The sequence below is a fragment of the Pithys albifrons genome, chromosome 14, assembly GCF_047495875.1.
Source record: "Pithys albifrons albifrons isolate INPA30051 chromosome 14, PitAlb_v1, whole genome shotgun sequence".
In the NCBI taxonomy this organism is placed as follows: domain Eukaryota; kingdom Metazoa; phylum Chordata; class Aves; order Passeriformes; family Thamnophilidae; genus Pithys; species Pithys albifrons.
Window position 1 is genome coordinate 9,570,877 of NC_092471.1, and position 12,408 is coordinate 9,583,284.

The following is a 12,408-nucleotide window of genomic DNA, read 5'->3' on the forward strand; positions in this document are numbered from 1 at the left end:
AAACAGTCAGGCAGAAAAAAAAGCCCAGGTAATTTTTAATACTGGTCAAAAGCTGGAGCTTTATAAGGCTGTTGTGGTGGAACTAGGCTAGGCTGTAACCTACCCTGCAGCAGATCCAACCAACTGTCTCTTAAGTTAATCCATCACATATTCTGAGGGACTGAACACTATTTTAAGTATAAATCTGTACATTACAACATGATGCATCAGAAAGAAAAGCAACAAAAAAAAATATGCAGAAAAATGGCAGCAACACAGGACAAAGCTGTTGTTAATACCTTTTGGTAAGACCACTGCATTTTTCAGAGAAAACAGAAGATTTGTTATGAAAGGGAAGAAGCAAGTCATGAAAGCACGAAGGAGCAGGCATGGATTTTACTTCCTTCTAAAGTGCTGGAGAAAATGGATGGGATTTAGCTTCTTTTTTACCCTCTGTTCATTGCAACTTGATCCCTTTCCTTCAACAGGGACTAGCAGCAATGACTAGAAAAAGAATTATGCCAGGCAGCTTATCGGGCTGTACATTAACAAGGTAGGACATGATGACAACACCAAGTGCAGAGACTGTTACCAATCTCCCTCCTCTGACGTGCCCAACACCTGTTAGTCATGTCACAAAGGTGTACTTGAAAGGCTCCAGGACAAATCCAAACTGAGTAGCATGTCATTTCCAACCAGTTCTGTCATACTGTCAGCTGCTTTGTAAAATTTAGATAATCTTTTATCTGGACTCTGCCTGCTCTTAATCGCCACTATTAGCTCTTAATTCCTGCTGTTTCAGCTAAACAAAAAAAAATTCACTGATGAATGCTTCTGTTGGGAGTTACATAAGGGGCTTTACAAAAGGTGAGGTATTTCTATGCATTGCCTGGAATGCCTGGATTAAGAAGAAAGGGCTTTATGTCATAATTACTGTATTGTATTTCAAGCAGATGGACTGATGTAATAATGGGCTTTGTGTATTTCTGCTTTAAAGCCAGCCTGTAGGATTGACTTCAGCATTCAGCACAAGGTACAACCCACAGGTCACATATTTTCAGTAGCAAAGCCTTGTTCAGCCAACTTCCCTGAGAGGACCTCAGTTCTTATTAGCTCTATGAGGAGATATTTTCATTAGTTCTGAAAGAAAGTCAGATTTGATGGCAAGATCTGCAGTGTCAGGGCCCTATTTCATATATGTCAGAGTAAACTGTTTCCATAAAAATTACCCAGCTTCCTGAAATACCAGCTGGGCACAGCAGCACACACCAGGCTCAGACTGAAAGGTGTGGAATTATGCCTGCAATGTTCTACATTTCCATTGCTGAACTATATAAATGCTGCTTTTAATGCATATTTTCATCTAATACATGTTCTAATTGCCAAAACATCCTGTAACTTTCATACTTGACATGTGACATTTATTCCTGTAACAACTAAAATCCAATCTACACAGCTATGCATTTTTAAAAATTTAAAGGTGTTACATGTATCTTTAAAATATTAGCCTTCAGGATAATAAAATTTTACTGAGAAGCCCAGCACGTGAAAGGATGAGGCTCATCAAATGTGCTGATAGGAAAAAGAAATTCTTGGCTGTGAGGGTGGTGAGGTCCTGGCACAGGTTGCCAAGAGAAGTTGTGGCTGCCCCATCCCTAGAAGTGTCCAAGGCCAGGTTGGATGGAGTTTGGAGCACCTGTGGAAGGTGTCCCTGCCCATGGCAGGGGGTTGAACTAGATGGTCTTTAAGGTCCCAATCCAACCATTCTATGATTTTGTGAAAAATAATGAATTAACCCTCTGAAAACAGGTTCTAAATAATGTCATCTATAAACAAATAGGAACCACAAAAGTTCTGTTTTGGTATGAAGATTACAATGGTATCTCACATTTTAAAGTGCATGCATATTTTATTTACTAACAATGTTTTACATGGAATGACGACTTGGAGACAGATGATTTGCTTTATCAGTTTCAGTCAATATAGGTGAATGCAAGAAGCAATTACAGAACTGGAGTATTTATTTGTTATTGAATATTGTGACAGCATGTTGATAAAACATTGGAAATTTACACCAAGGGAAATCTTTAGTTCCTTCTCCCCTGGATTAACAAAAAGAAGTAACTTCCTCACCTGTAATCAAAAGGCCTGTCTCATGGGAAATGGGTACTCACGGACACAGAACTGTCTATAGACTGACAGAGGGGGAAATTTTGTCATCTTTAATCTGCAAATATTGCATAGAGAAAAAACACCCTTGGTATGTCACATCAGTGCAACTGAAAACATTTTACACAGTCAACAAATACAACAGTTGATCTTCATTAGAACTGTATAAAATACTAAAAAGGAGACTTAAGAGGGGCATAAATGTTCTTCAAAGTAGTCAGAAAATATTTCTGCCAAGAAAATAAGATCTTTTTAAATAAAGGTAATAGATTACCAGTACTTTGAGTAGCAACTATTTGTCATTCATGACCCTGAAAAGGCACTCAACATCTGAACATATGAACAGAGAAGACTCATAAAACTTGGCTAGGAAGCCTGTAGGAATCACCAGTATTGAAGACTGGGGGAAAATCTATCTACCACAAACAATTACAATTATTCTTTTTTATTACCATTTATTACAGCAGGAGTTACAAATATGGGTAAGAGTCTATGTAATGAAGGCAACATTTTCACATTAACTTAGTCTACTGACATGTAATAAATAAAGCATAATAAAATGAAAGCTGCAATAATCCGTGTATTGAACTTCAAGTTGGTCCTCTGTCTTGCTAAGGGACTTTGTCCAAAAGCAATTGTGGTTGTCTTTTAGATACAGCCAACTGAATAAATACAGATATAACTCAAGATCCTAGACTGCATTTTCACATTTTTACCTACATGCAGCACAAATCTGACAACATCTCACAATTCCTCTGGAAATTATTTGTAAGCAAACTCAAACTAAATAGCACATGTGCCTTCGAAATTTTGTGAACAGTCAACCTGCATTTACAGGGGACTGTCAGCAGGCTGACAAGCATTGCCCTTTCATCATTGAACACTCAGAGCTTTGCTTAGACAACAATTCAGATTCCTGGAAGCACTACATCAAGCATAAGTTCAGTGAAATCCTTCCTCCCAAAGACCAGCAAGTTTTCAGAAACTCCTCTAGAATGTGAATAGAAAACAAGCATTTTTCCAGTGTGGGTTTTACAGAAGATTGGGGGGGGGTTTGTATCTGGAAATCTATTACTCCACACCATTGAGTATAAATGTCCCCCACACCTTCCAGTCCCATCATTGCAACAATCTGATTGAGGAGGCACTTCATATGCTTGCTCTAGGATTGACAGTTATGGTTTTTTTCCAATGATTCATTATTACTAAATACTGTAATTTTACTATTTACATGACTCCCTACATCTAATCAAAGTATAACACTTCAAGATCTCAATCCATGTCCTTTCAAATTAGCAACTGATCCATGAAAGTTTATCTGGCCCAGGGTAAACTTTTGGTCCTCTGTTATCCAAAAGGCAAACATAGATTCTGCTTTTGTGGCTCACTACACCAGTTAGATATTCTAACCAAAGGAACTACCTAAGCAAACAAACCCAAACAGTATTTCATATACCTTTTAATGATCAAAGGGCTTTGTTCTCCCACTTCTCTAGAAAAAATTCAGAACTATTTTATAGTAGCTGTTCAGCATCCTCTTCTGGGCTCTGCTCCACAGAAAGTATCTGAGCAGGGGTTTGTCTGAATTATCTCAAGAGGAAATAGAGGGCATCCTCTGACATCTTCATCCATCTCTCTTCTCAACATTAATTTCGTCTCATCTCCTGTAGATAAGTGTATGAAGAAGTTACGTGAAAGGAGTTTGTCAGGCGGGCAGGGAGGGAAAGGGGATGGGGAGGTGGTTGTAGGGTATCCACCAACCAACTGAAAGCACAGTAAACTGTGAAAGGGCTGTAACAACAGCCAGTACCAACTCTGTGGGAAGATCAGATGACTAATTCACTAACCTCAGACAGTACTTCCCACACAGCTGTGCTACATATTAATTGCCTATCAATGTTTCAGTTGTCTAAAGCATATTTTGTGAGCATGCATGTTGTTAACAGAATAACCACCCATCTGTTATGCCCATGCAGTATACTTTGCTACCCAATTAAGTAGACAAATACTACTGTTCAGCTGCAGCTGTGTGTACTGTTTCTGAGCTAAACTGAACAAACCTGTAATTGCAGAGAAGTTGCACTGGTTTCTTATGCCATACTTACACTTTTTAAAACTCTTTTTAAAAACATTATTCATCACTGTAAGAACTGTGGCAACTGGCCTCACCTGCAGAGCCTGTCAAATTCAGTCCCCTTAGCTGTGGTGTCCCTCTTTCTCACCTCTCATCTGGAGGGTCTCCTGAAGGGGTGAACCATCACGAGGGGTAACATCTGGTGCTGCCATGGTGGTGTTAAGTGTCTTGAATTTCACTTTTTTGTGGAACATTTTCTTACATTTTCTCTGTATCTTTCTGAGTGACTCCAGCTGCATGCAACTGTCCGTCTCTGAAAAGCCACATTCATCAGATAAATAATTAGAAGAAAGCTTTTTTCGCTTTTTCCTCATTTTATGAGCATTTCTCTCCTCTTCCCTGGATTGTCTCTCACTTTTTTGTCCTTCATTTCTTAATTTACTACTAGACCTCTTGCATGACTTTTTAAGCTTATGTTCCCACTGCCTTGCCAAGCCCTCATGGACAGAATTAGCACAGGAGTTACATTTGTTGAGTTCCTTCTCTTGACCTTCCAGAGCTACATTTTTATGGCAAACCAGCAATTTCTGTTCCCCAGCTCTTGCAGGCAAGCACCCTTTATTACACTTGCTGTAAAATTCTTCACACCTCTTTTCTGCTCTCTTCCTTGAGCTGCCACATGGCTCTCTAAAGTACTCAGAATCACTGATCTCTTCCAACAAATCCTTTAATCTGAAAGCAGATCTACATGTTTCGTATGGTACAGCGCCTTCATCTCTACCATCTTCTGGTTTGAATTCCTTATCATGAGTAACAGCAGTGCACTCCAAAGAATTATTCAGTCCAGCACGTGGTAAGTTATCAACAGCGAGAGAGTCATTCCTCTGCACTTGCAACTTTTTTGCAAGCTTGTCCCCATGAACCTTGTTTTCTAACACTTTATCTGTTGATACAAGTTCCCCGAGAGTGATCACCAGTCTGTAATTACTATCACTACTACAGTTTCTCTTGTGGAGGTTTTGTACTGGGGGGACTTCTCTGAGGTGCTCACCATGTTTGTTACTCAAGCTGATGTCAAAACCACCACCATCACCAGACACCACTCTCTTCCACCAGGACTGGCTCGCTGTGTTTTTTGGCTCTAAGCAAACTCGTGCATAGTGCGGTGTCTGATAATAATTTAGTAAATAGTGGATGAATTCATCAGTCTCATAAACCTTCTGTTTTTTGCAATCATCTTCCTCAGGCACTGTCTGCATGTGAACTGCACTCAGTGCTGGGTGGTCCCTTCCATGGAGAGGTTTGATGACCCTGCTGTCTTGCGTGACCGTAATCAGCAACGATCCACAGCCAGAGGAGTTGCACACAGCTCTGCCAGGCAGTCCATCAGAACGAGGGGCTGGAGAGGGCTCATTTAAAACAGTCCTGACTATATGACAAGCAGATGCATGGAAATTATTCACATCTCCTTCCTCACTACATAAATCACTACCTTTTTGGGTCAACAGGCACTTAAACTTTTCCTTATGTTTCAGCTCTTTGTGTGTGTGGTAATGGGAGTTAATCAGTTCCTTATGTACGTCTTTTAATGCTGTTTCAGGAAATGAATTGTCCTTCCTTATGCCCAATGAAGGATCCACTTTTTGACTTGCCAACTGCGAAACCAAGAAAATAGAAGTTTATTTAACATGTCACCTTCATAATTAAGAAGGCCAATGTCAGATATTATGGGGCCCTAAAATTCATGCAGAAGGGCAAGGGTAGCCTCTGATTTCAACTCATAGTACATAATAGTCCTCTAGAAATCTTTTACATCTAGGACTGGGGAAAACACACATTTGTTAAAAGCTGAAAGCAATTTTTTTTCTTAACAAATAGTGAAGACAAAGCCATGTTAGAAATTAAAACCCCGGAGAAATTAAATCTCCTGTTTAAATTTTTTTAGCCCAAAGCGCTAAACTAAATCTCCAAGCATTGATCTGTGTGCAAAACACTCAAATTTTTCTCATTCCTATGGTGACTTTCTCAAGACATTAGCTGAATCAAACTGAAGTAAACTTGATAGATTAGTGTTGGCCCCCCCAAAAAAGAGAGGCTGTAAGAAATGCAGCTGGCATAATCTGTGCCAATTTGATTCAGTCACTTGTAGACCTGAGACCAAAACAAACAGAGAGAGCATCACTTGTGTCCCCGCCCCAAAACTCCTTGCTTACAATGCTGGATCAAGTCTAATAGAGCTGATACAGCCCTTCCAGCCCTATTTTTTACTCAGTGATGACAATGCCTCAAAAAAGCACCAAAAACAAAGTTTCTGGCTGAAAATGCACTATGTTTGCTCTCAGGTCAAGACTGAGAGCAGATTGTCACAAGACACAGAGCTCAGACCTTCTCAGTGTTTGGTCAGCCCCAAGGCATTATTCCGAATAGCATCAGGACATCAAATGCCTAGTGAAATTATTCAAGCTCTAATAAATATCCTTCAAAATTTAAAACATGTTTTAAAATAGTCTTACTTCCACACGATTTAACAGCACTGTAAGCAGTCTGACAGACTCCACTCTTCTCTGAGCTAGCAGGGATTTCCTTTCTTCCCATTCAGGCATATTCTCTGGCCACTGCTGTTCTTCAGCTGGTACCTTCTGCTGCTTTGGGGGATGTTTCTCATCTCCATCTATCTGCCTCTCTTCTCTCCTCTCGAGCTTAGCTTTCTTTTTTCTCTCTTGAACTTCTTTTCATCACCACGTCTTTTTCTAGGTAATTATCAATATGGGACAATTTAGATGACACTTGTTTTACATTTTGAGTCCTGAGGAATTGGTTGTAAGACTTTGAAGTGCTAATAATAAGCAACCAGTCACCAAGAATCACATGTGGCTAACAAAGAATCTCATTTGTTAAAATAACATGTTTAAAAAACATGGCACAAAAATCACACACACACAACCAATTCCCACCGTAAGAAAGTTCTTCGTCTCTTCAAACTGTTTGTATTCTACGTTTTTCTTTATAAGCACTTCCAAGACAACAGCATCACATAATCATTTGTCTCCAAGGACACAAGTAGAGACTAATCATTTGGATCCAATTCTTAAATTAACAAATCTCTCCTACAGATTAGCAGGAGGGTCCCATTTAAGAGGTATTACAGGAGTAATACGGGTGTTATCGCTGAGCGGAGCTTACCCAGAGCCAAGGCCTTTTCTGCCTCTCACCCCACCAGTGAGGAGGCTGGGGGGGCACAGGGAGATGGGAGGGGACACAACCAGGACAGCTGATCCCAACTGACCCAAGGGACATCCCAGACCATATGGCCTCATGCTCAGCTATAAAGCTGGGGGAGAAGGAGGAAAGGGGGATATTTGGAGTGATGGTGCTTGTCTTTCCAAGTCACCAGTACATGTGCTGGGGCCGTGCTGACCTGGGGTTGCTGAACACCTGCCTGCCCTTGGGAAGTGGGGAATTAATTCCTTGTTTTGCTTTGCTTGTGTACATGACCTTTGCTTTACCTATTAAACTGTCTTGATCTCAACCCACGACTTTTCTCACTTTCACCCTCGTGATTCTCCTCCCCCACCCCACAAGGGAGTGGGGGGAGCAGCTGTTGTAGGGCTTAATTACCAACTGGGGTTACACCACAATAGGCTGTCACTGCTTTTTGGAAACCTTGGCCTGCAGAAAGTAGATCTACAAAATAATCAACATGACATATCACAAAAAAACCAGAAAATTCAAGGAACAGAGTGCACACAAATAAGTGTTTAAAAATAGGTTTTTAAGAAGTATTTGAATAAGGAGGAATTAACAACAGAAGCTCTTAGAGGCCTAGCACGTTAAACTTCCATTGCATGTCACTGTACTCTGCATTCTAAGTGTTGGGGGTTTTTTAAGACATAAAGGCATATAACATGATTAATTACTAGTAACACTTCAGGATGCCATCCAAACACATTATCTGGTGAATCAAAACTTCAATATGCTACTACTACTCATACAAAATTTAAAAACACTGCCCTAAAGATATCAGCAACAAAAAAATAACATGTAAAAATGGGTGAAGACAAAAAAATATTAATTGGTAGCTTTGGACCTTCCAGTCAACCTAGAAATTAATTTTATTTCAGGGCATATAGACATTATTTATGACGTTGCAGCATAGAGCAATAGAAAAAGTCCACAAGCAGAAGTCTTAAGCAATCAAGCCTCAGATCAACTTGAGAAAAAGAGCTCTCTGATTTCACTCTAGGCCCACAAAATCACAGAATAATCCCATCTGAAAGGGACCTCGGGATGCCTCCTGTCCCAACTTTCTCATAATCCAGATCCCAGCATCTGATGCCTTACATAGGGAATTATCATGCTGCTTTTCTTTCTGACACTAACACATAAATTAGCAACTACATAGTAGTGTTTCAAATTCTCCAAGAACTGTTTCCTCAAAGACTGGATTTTCACATGGCTACTCTTCCTGTATTTTACTCAGCATGAGGCAGTGTAACAAATCTCAAGAAAATGGGACATTCTCTAAAAATATGCTCTCACCTTTAAAACCCCTCTCTTTTTCTCACCCTTTTTTGAATGTGCTCCTGTTCTTGCAGATTTAGTCTTTTCAGGCTTTTCTGTCTTATGGCTCCTTCACTAAAATGTCTGGTTGTATCAAAAGTCACCTGTCACAGAAGAAGCAGAATCAGACTTAGCAGCTCAGTTTGCCATGTATTTATACAAACACAGACAGCCTGCTGAGCAAATGAGAGAACTCAGGTGATGACAACACCACTACACTCATAAGAATGTCTCTCTCTACCCTGACATACTAGAATATCTCTTCTGAAGCTCACACTGGATTTCAATGAAGCCCAAACACTCCACTCCCAAATATCTCCTCCCTGACATCAGGGGCTCACAGTCTGACATCATACCTGTGACCAAACCCGTTCCTGGCATGCTCTTCTGGGGACTCAGTTCAGCACGTTCAGCAGAGCATTCCTGGGTGCAGGATTCATGCAGTTCTGCCAAAACTAGAGTTAACTGACTCTTAGAGCAACATCTTTTGGGTCAAATGCTTGTTTGCTCGCTTAAAAATTGATGAAATCTGTTGTGTGCTGTCAAATGCCCAGATGTGAGCACACTAAAAATAAACACTCAAGCAAATCATATCGAGGTCTATCTACACTGAAAAAAACAAGTAATAGGAAGCATTATTTTCAGCATGGAAGTAAATGTCAGGGTCATAGCTTATAAATTACCTTCTGGGAAAAAAAACCAAACCTGAAACAGAGTACACTCTAATAAGTGCTTAGAGAGGCAAGCTCATAGGCTGCTGAAATTAAGCTTACAGGTTGTATATTTTCTTTTATACCACCCCACTATGGACAGCACTTCAATGGATTAATCTCTCAACATACTTCCACACAAAGGTACAGAGAAAAGAATAGGTACCCTTTTCTAGCCAAGGATCACCTAAATTAGGGCAGATACTATACCTACTTCATGTTTAGCTATAAGAAATCAAGTGTCAGTTCCTGAGATCATCTCCCAGTTTCAGTGCCAAGCACACTGAAAATAATGACAACTTTTGGTTTAGCCAGACCAATTTTTCAGAAAATCAAACCAATAAAATGCTGGGTTTTCGTTCAAGGACTTAAGTTCAGCTACTTCATTCCATACATCAATATCTCTACATTCAGTACAAACACGATAATCACAAGGGGTTTTTTTTCTCCTGCACATGGTTAAGTGTTCAAGAACTGCACAGAGAGGCTTCCACTGGTTAGCAACGACTTTTCAGGCCTAACTTCAAGCAAAAAAGAGCAGAAGTTTGAAAACCACCATCTGTGCAAGTTTCTTCCACAAAATCTCATCACCCAGTTACAAATAAAGTGCAGTGTATTTTAATGCTGCTCATATGCTATATTTTTCTTGATTTTTATCCACCATTTTAACATAAATACAGACTAAACCAAATGGGTGGGAAAAAAGATAAATATACACAGATAACTACAGGAGTGCCACATAGAAGTTTCCACTGAAGAAACATGAAAAAAGTCCGTAAGATGGTTGTCATGGATTAGAAACTGTATCACTAATACTTGAAAAATTCCTGTTTGCCTTCAATATGGGAATGTACAGGGGAAGACAAGCACAGAAACTGTTTGGTAAAAGTGGATGACTACACTTTATTGAGAATGATGAAGGAAAAAAACCCATATGGTGGAAAAGCTAGTGTAACTAAAATTAAAATAACCAGGAATCCCTGGAAGGAGCAGCTACAGCACAGATTGCAGCACTGAATCGCTGCTCTTAGGGAAATGCTGCCAAATGCACTCAGAATCAACCCTAACTTTGTCAGGCAAGGCTGAATCTCTCAGGATTAATCTCTGCATACAGCTGTGTACATATATAGACACACCTTTAGTTTCTCATATAAGCAAAGCACATGCACCCAAAGTACTGAAGCAGTGAGTAATCTCTAGAATCCTTTCTGCCCGCTATGCATGAAGATAAAGAAATTCCTAGAGCTATCTATAAAGTGTAGTATCAACTACACTTCTTCCATCACACTAAGGTTTGTGGTGCAGCAGGTTAAAACATCCAGGGAGCTGCTCTTGCAATCTGTAGAGATACGAAAGTCAAGCCTGAAGAACAGCTGCCATACCCAAAATCTTGTTCTGTTTTGCAAGTACATCTATTAAACCAACTGATATTATCCTGCCATTGCAAATCCTTCCTTCACTTTTACCCTTACACCATCATGGCTGCAACCATGTTGCTACTGCTGTAATCAATGACCTAAAATAGGTCCCAAACTCTCTTCATACAGCTGAACAAGCTACAGTGGTTTGCCAGTGCACACTGTTACCCTCGTTCTTCCCCACTCTTCTTCATAGCCAGCAGCTCTTCAAGGATCAGAAATGTATTTCTCATCATGTAAATGTGCACAAAGCACAGAAGTATTTACTGCCCGATCTGCTGAATTGCTGCTCAGCAGCCTGGCATTTTGGAATCAACCCTGACACATCAATAAGCTTTTACCTTAGGTTTTAACTGATCCAACTGAATAAATCACAGGGAAATTGACATTCAATTCCTTTCCCAAGTTATTATTATTTCCTTTTAACCATTCTGCCATGGTTATAACATTTCGAACACATCTGCCCTCGCACTAGGGTTTATTACGATAATCCCAGGCTGTCCTTACCTTGCAACTCCTTAAAATGTGCCACCTAAGTTCATACTCTAAAACAAAATCGCACTCTAAAGAAACATTAACAGCGTGTGCTCCATCCTGTCTGTGGTGGGGATGCCGCCCCAGCCCAGGGCACGCAGCTCCCCCAGGCCGCGGGGCTCGGGCGGGTCGGCCGTGGTGTCGGCACCGCCGGGGTGAGCGGGGCCCGCGGGCACGGCCGGGGGAGACCCGCGCTCTGTCCAGCCCCGGGGAGGCGACGGCCCCGCTCCGGCCGCTCCGAGCGCTGCGGCAGCCGTGGGCAGGGCCGGGCCGGGCCGAGCAACCCCCAGCTGGGCCAGGCCAGGCCGGGCCGGGCAAGCCCTGGGCCCAGCGCCCCCGCACGGCTCGGGCTCCTCCGGCCGAACCCACCGCCCGTGGCCGGAGGGGACGCGGGGCCGGCCCGTCCGAGCCAGCCCGACCGGGCAGGCCCCCGGGCTCCGGACAGCCCCGCCGGCCCTGCCGCGACCGCTCCGCCCCAGCGTTTGCAGCACCTTCCCCGTCCGAGCGGGGCCGCGGGGCCCCGCGCCCGCGCCCGCCCCAGCCCCAGCCCCAGCCCGGAGCGCCCTCCGCCGGCAGCGCCCCGGCCCCGCTCCCTCCGGGCCGGCCTCGCTTACCCTCCAGCCGCCGCGGTGCCGCCGCGGTACCGCCGGCCCTTCGCGCCGCCAGCCCGGGGCGGAGCGCGGCGGGACCCGCCTGTGGGCGCGGCTGCACCGCCCGCACCGCCCGCACCGCAGCGCCGGCCGCACCCGCGGGGTCCGCGGGCACCGCGCCGGGGAAGGGACGGCCGCGCCCTGTGGTGTTCGGGGCTCTCACGGGTGGCTTTTGAGCAGCGATGCGCGAAGCGAACCCCAGGAGGTGCCGGCGGCTGCTCCTCCCGCCCCCGCGGGTCTCCACATCCCTGGCTGCCCTGCACGCCGAGCACCGGCGGGACCCACCCGGGCCCGGCATCTTCGTCTGTGGGCAT

The 12,408-nt window shown here is 43.0% G+C and overlaps 1 protein-coding gene across 1 annotated transcript; it reads right to left on the bottom strand.

The window, feature by feature from the left end:
- Positions 1–1,849: 1,849 nt before the first annotated feature.
- LOC139678695 (A-kinase anchor protein 17B-like) lies at positions 1,850–12,408 on the bottom strand. The gene is made up of 5 exons (XM_071569725.1): positions 12,292–12,408; positions 12,059–12,235; positions 5,274–5,877; positions 4,371–4,535; positions 1,850–3,812 (listed from the first exon to the last, which is right to left on the bottom strand). Exons 1-5 carry the CDS (start codon positions 12,406–12,408, stop codon positions 3,676–3,678), a joined length of 1,200 nt encoding a protein of 399 aa, XP_071425826.1. The 3' UTR covers positions 1,850–3,675.

Bases quoted from the DNA above. Each gene is read 5' to 3' on its own strand.
- LOC139678695 (XM_071569725.1), bottom strand. From the start codon at position 12,408: ATGCCCACAGACGAAGATGCCGGGCCCGGGTGGGTCCCGCCGGTGCTC. The intron at 5,878-12,058 runs GTAAGCGAGGCC...TTGGTTTCGCAG, and splicing joins GGCACCGCGGCGGCTGGAGG to TTGGCAAGTCAAAAAGTGGA. The intron at 4,536-5,273 runs GTGAGCACCTCA...GTGGCTTTTCAG, and splicing joins CAGCTTGAGTAACAAACATG to AGACGGACAGTTGCATGCAG.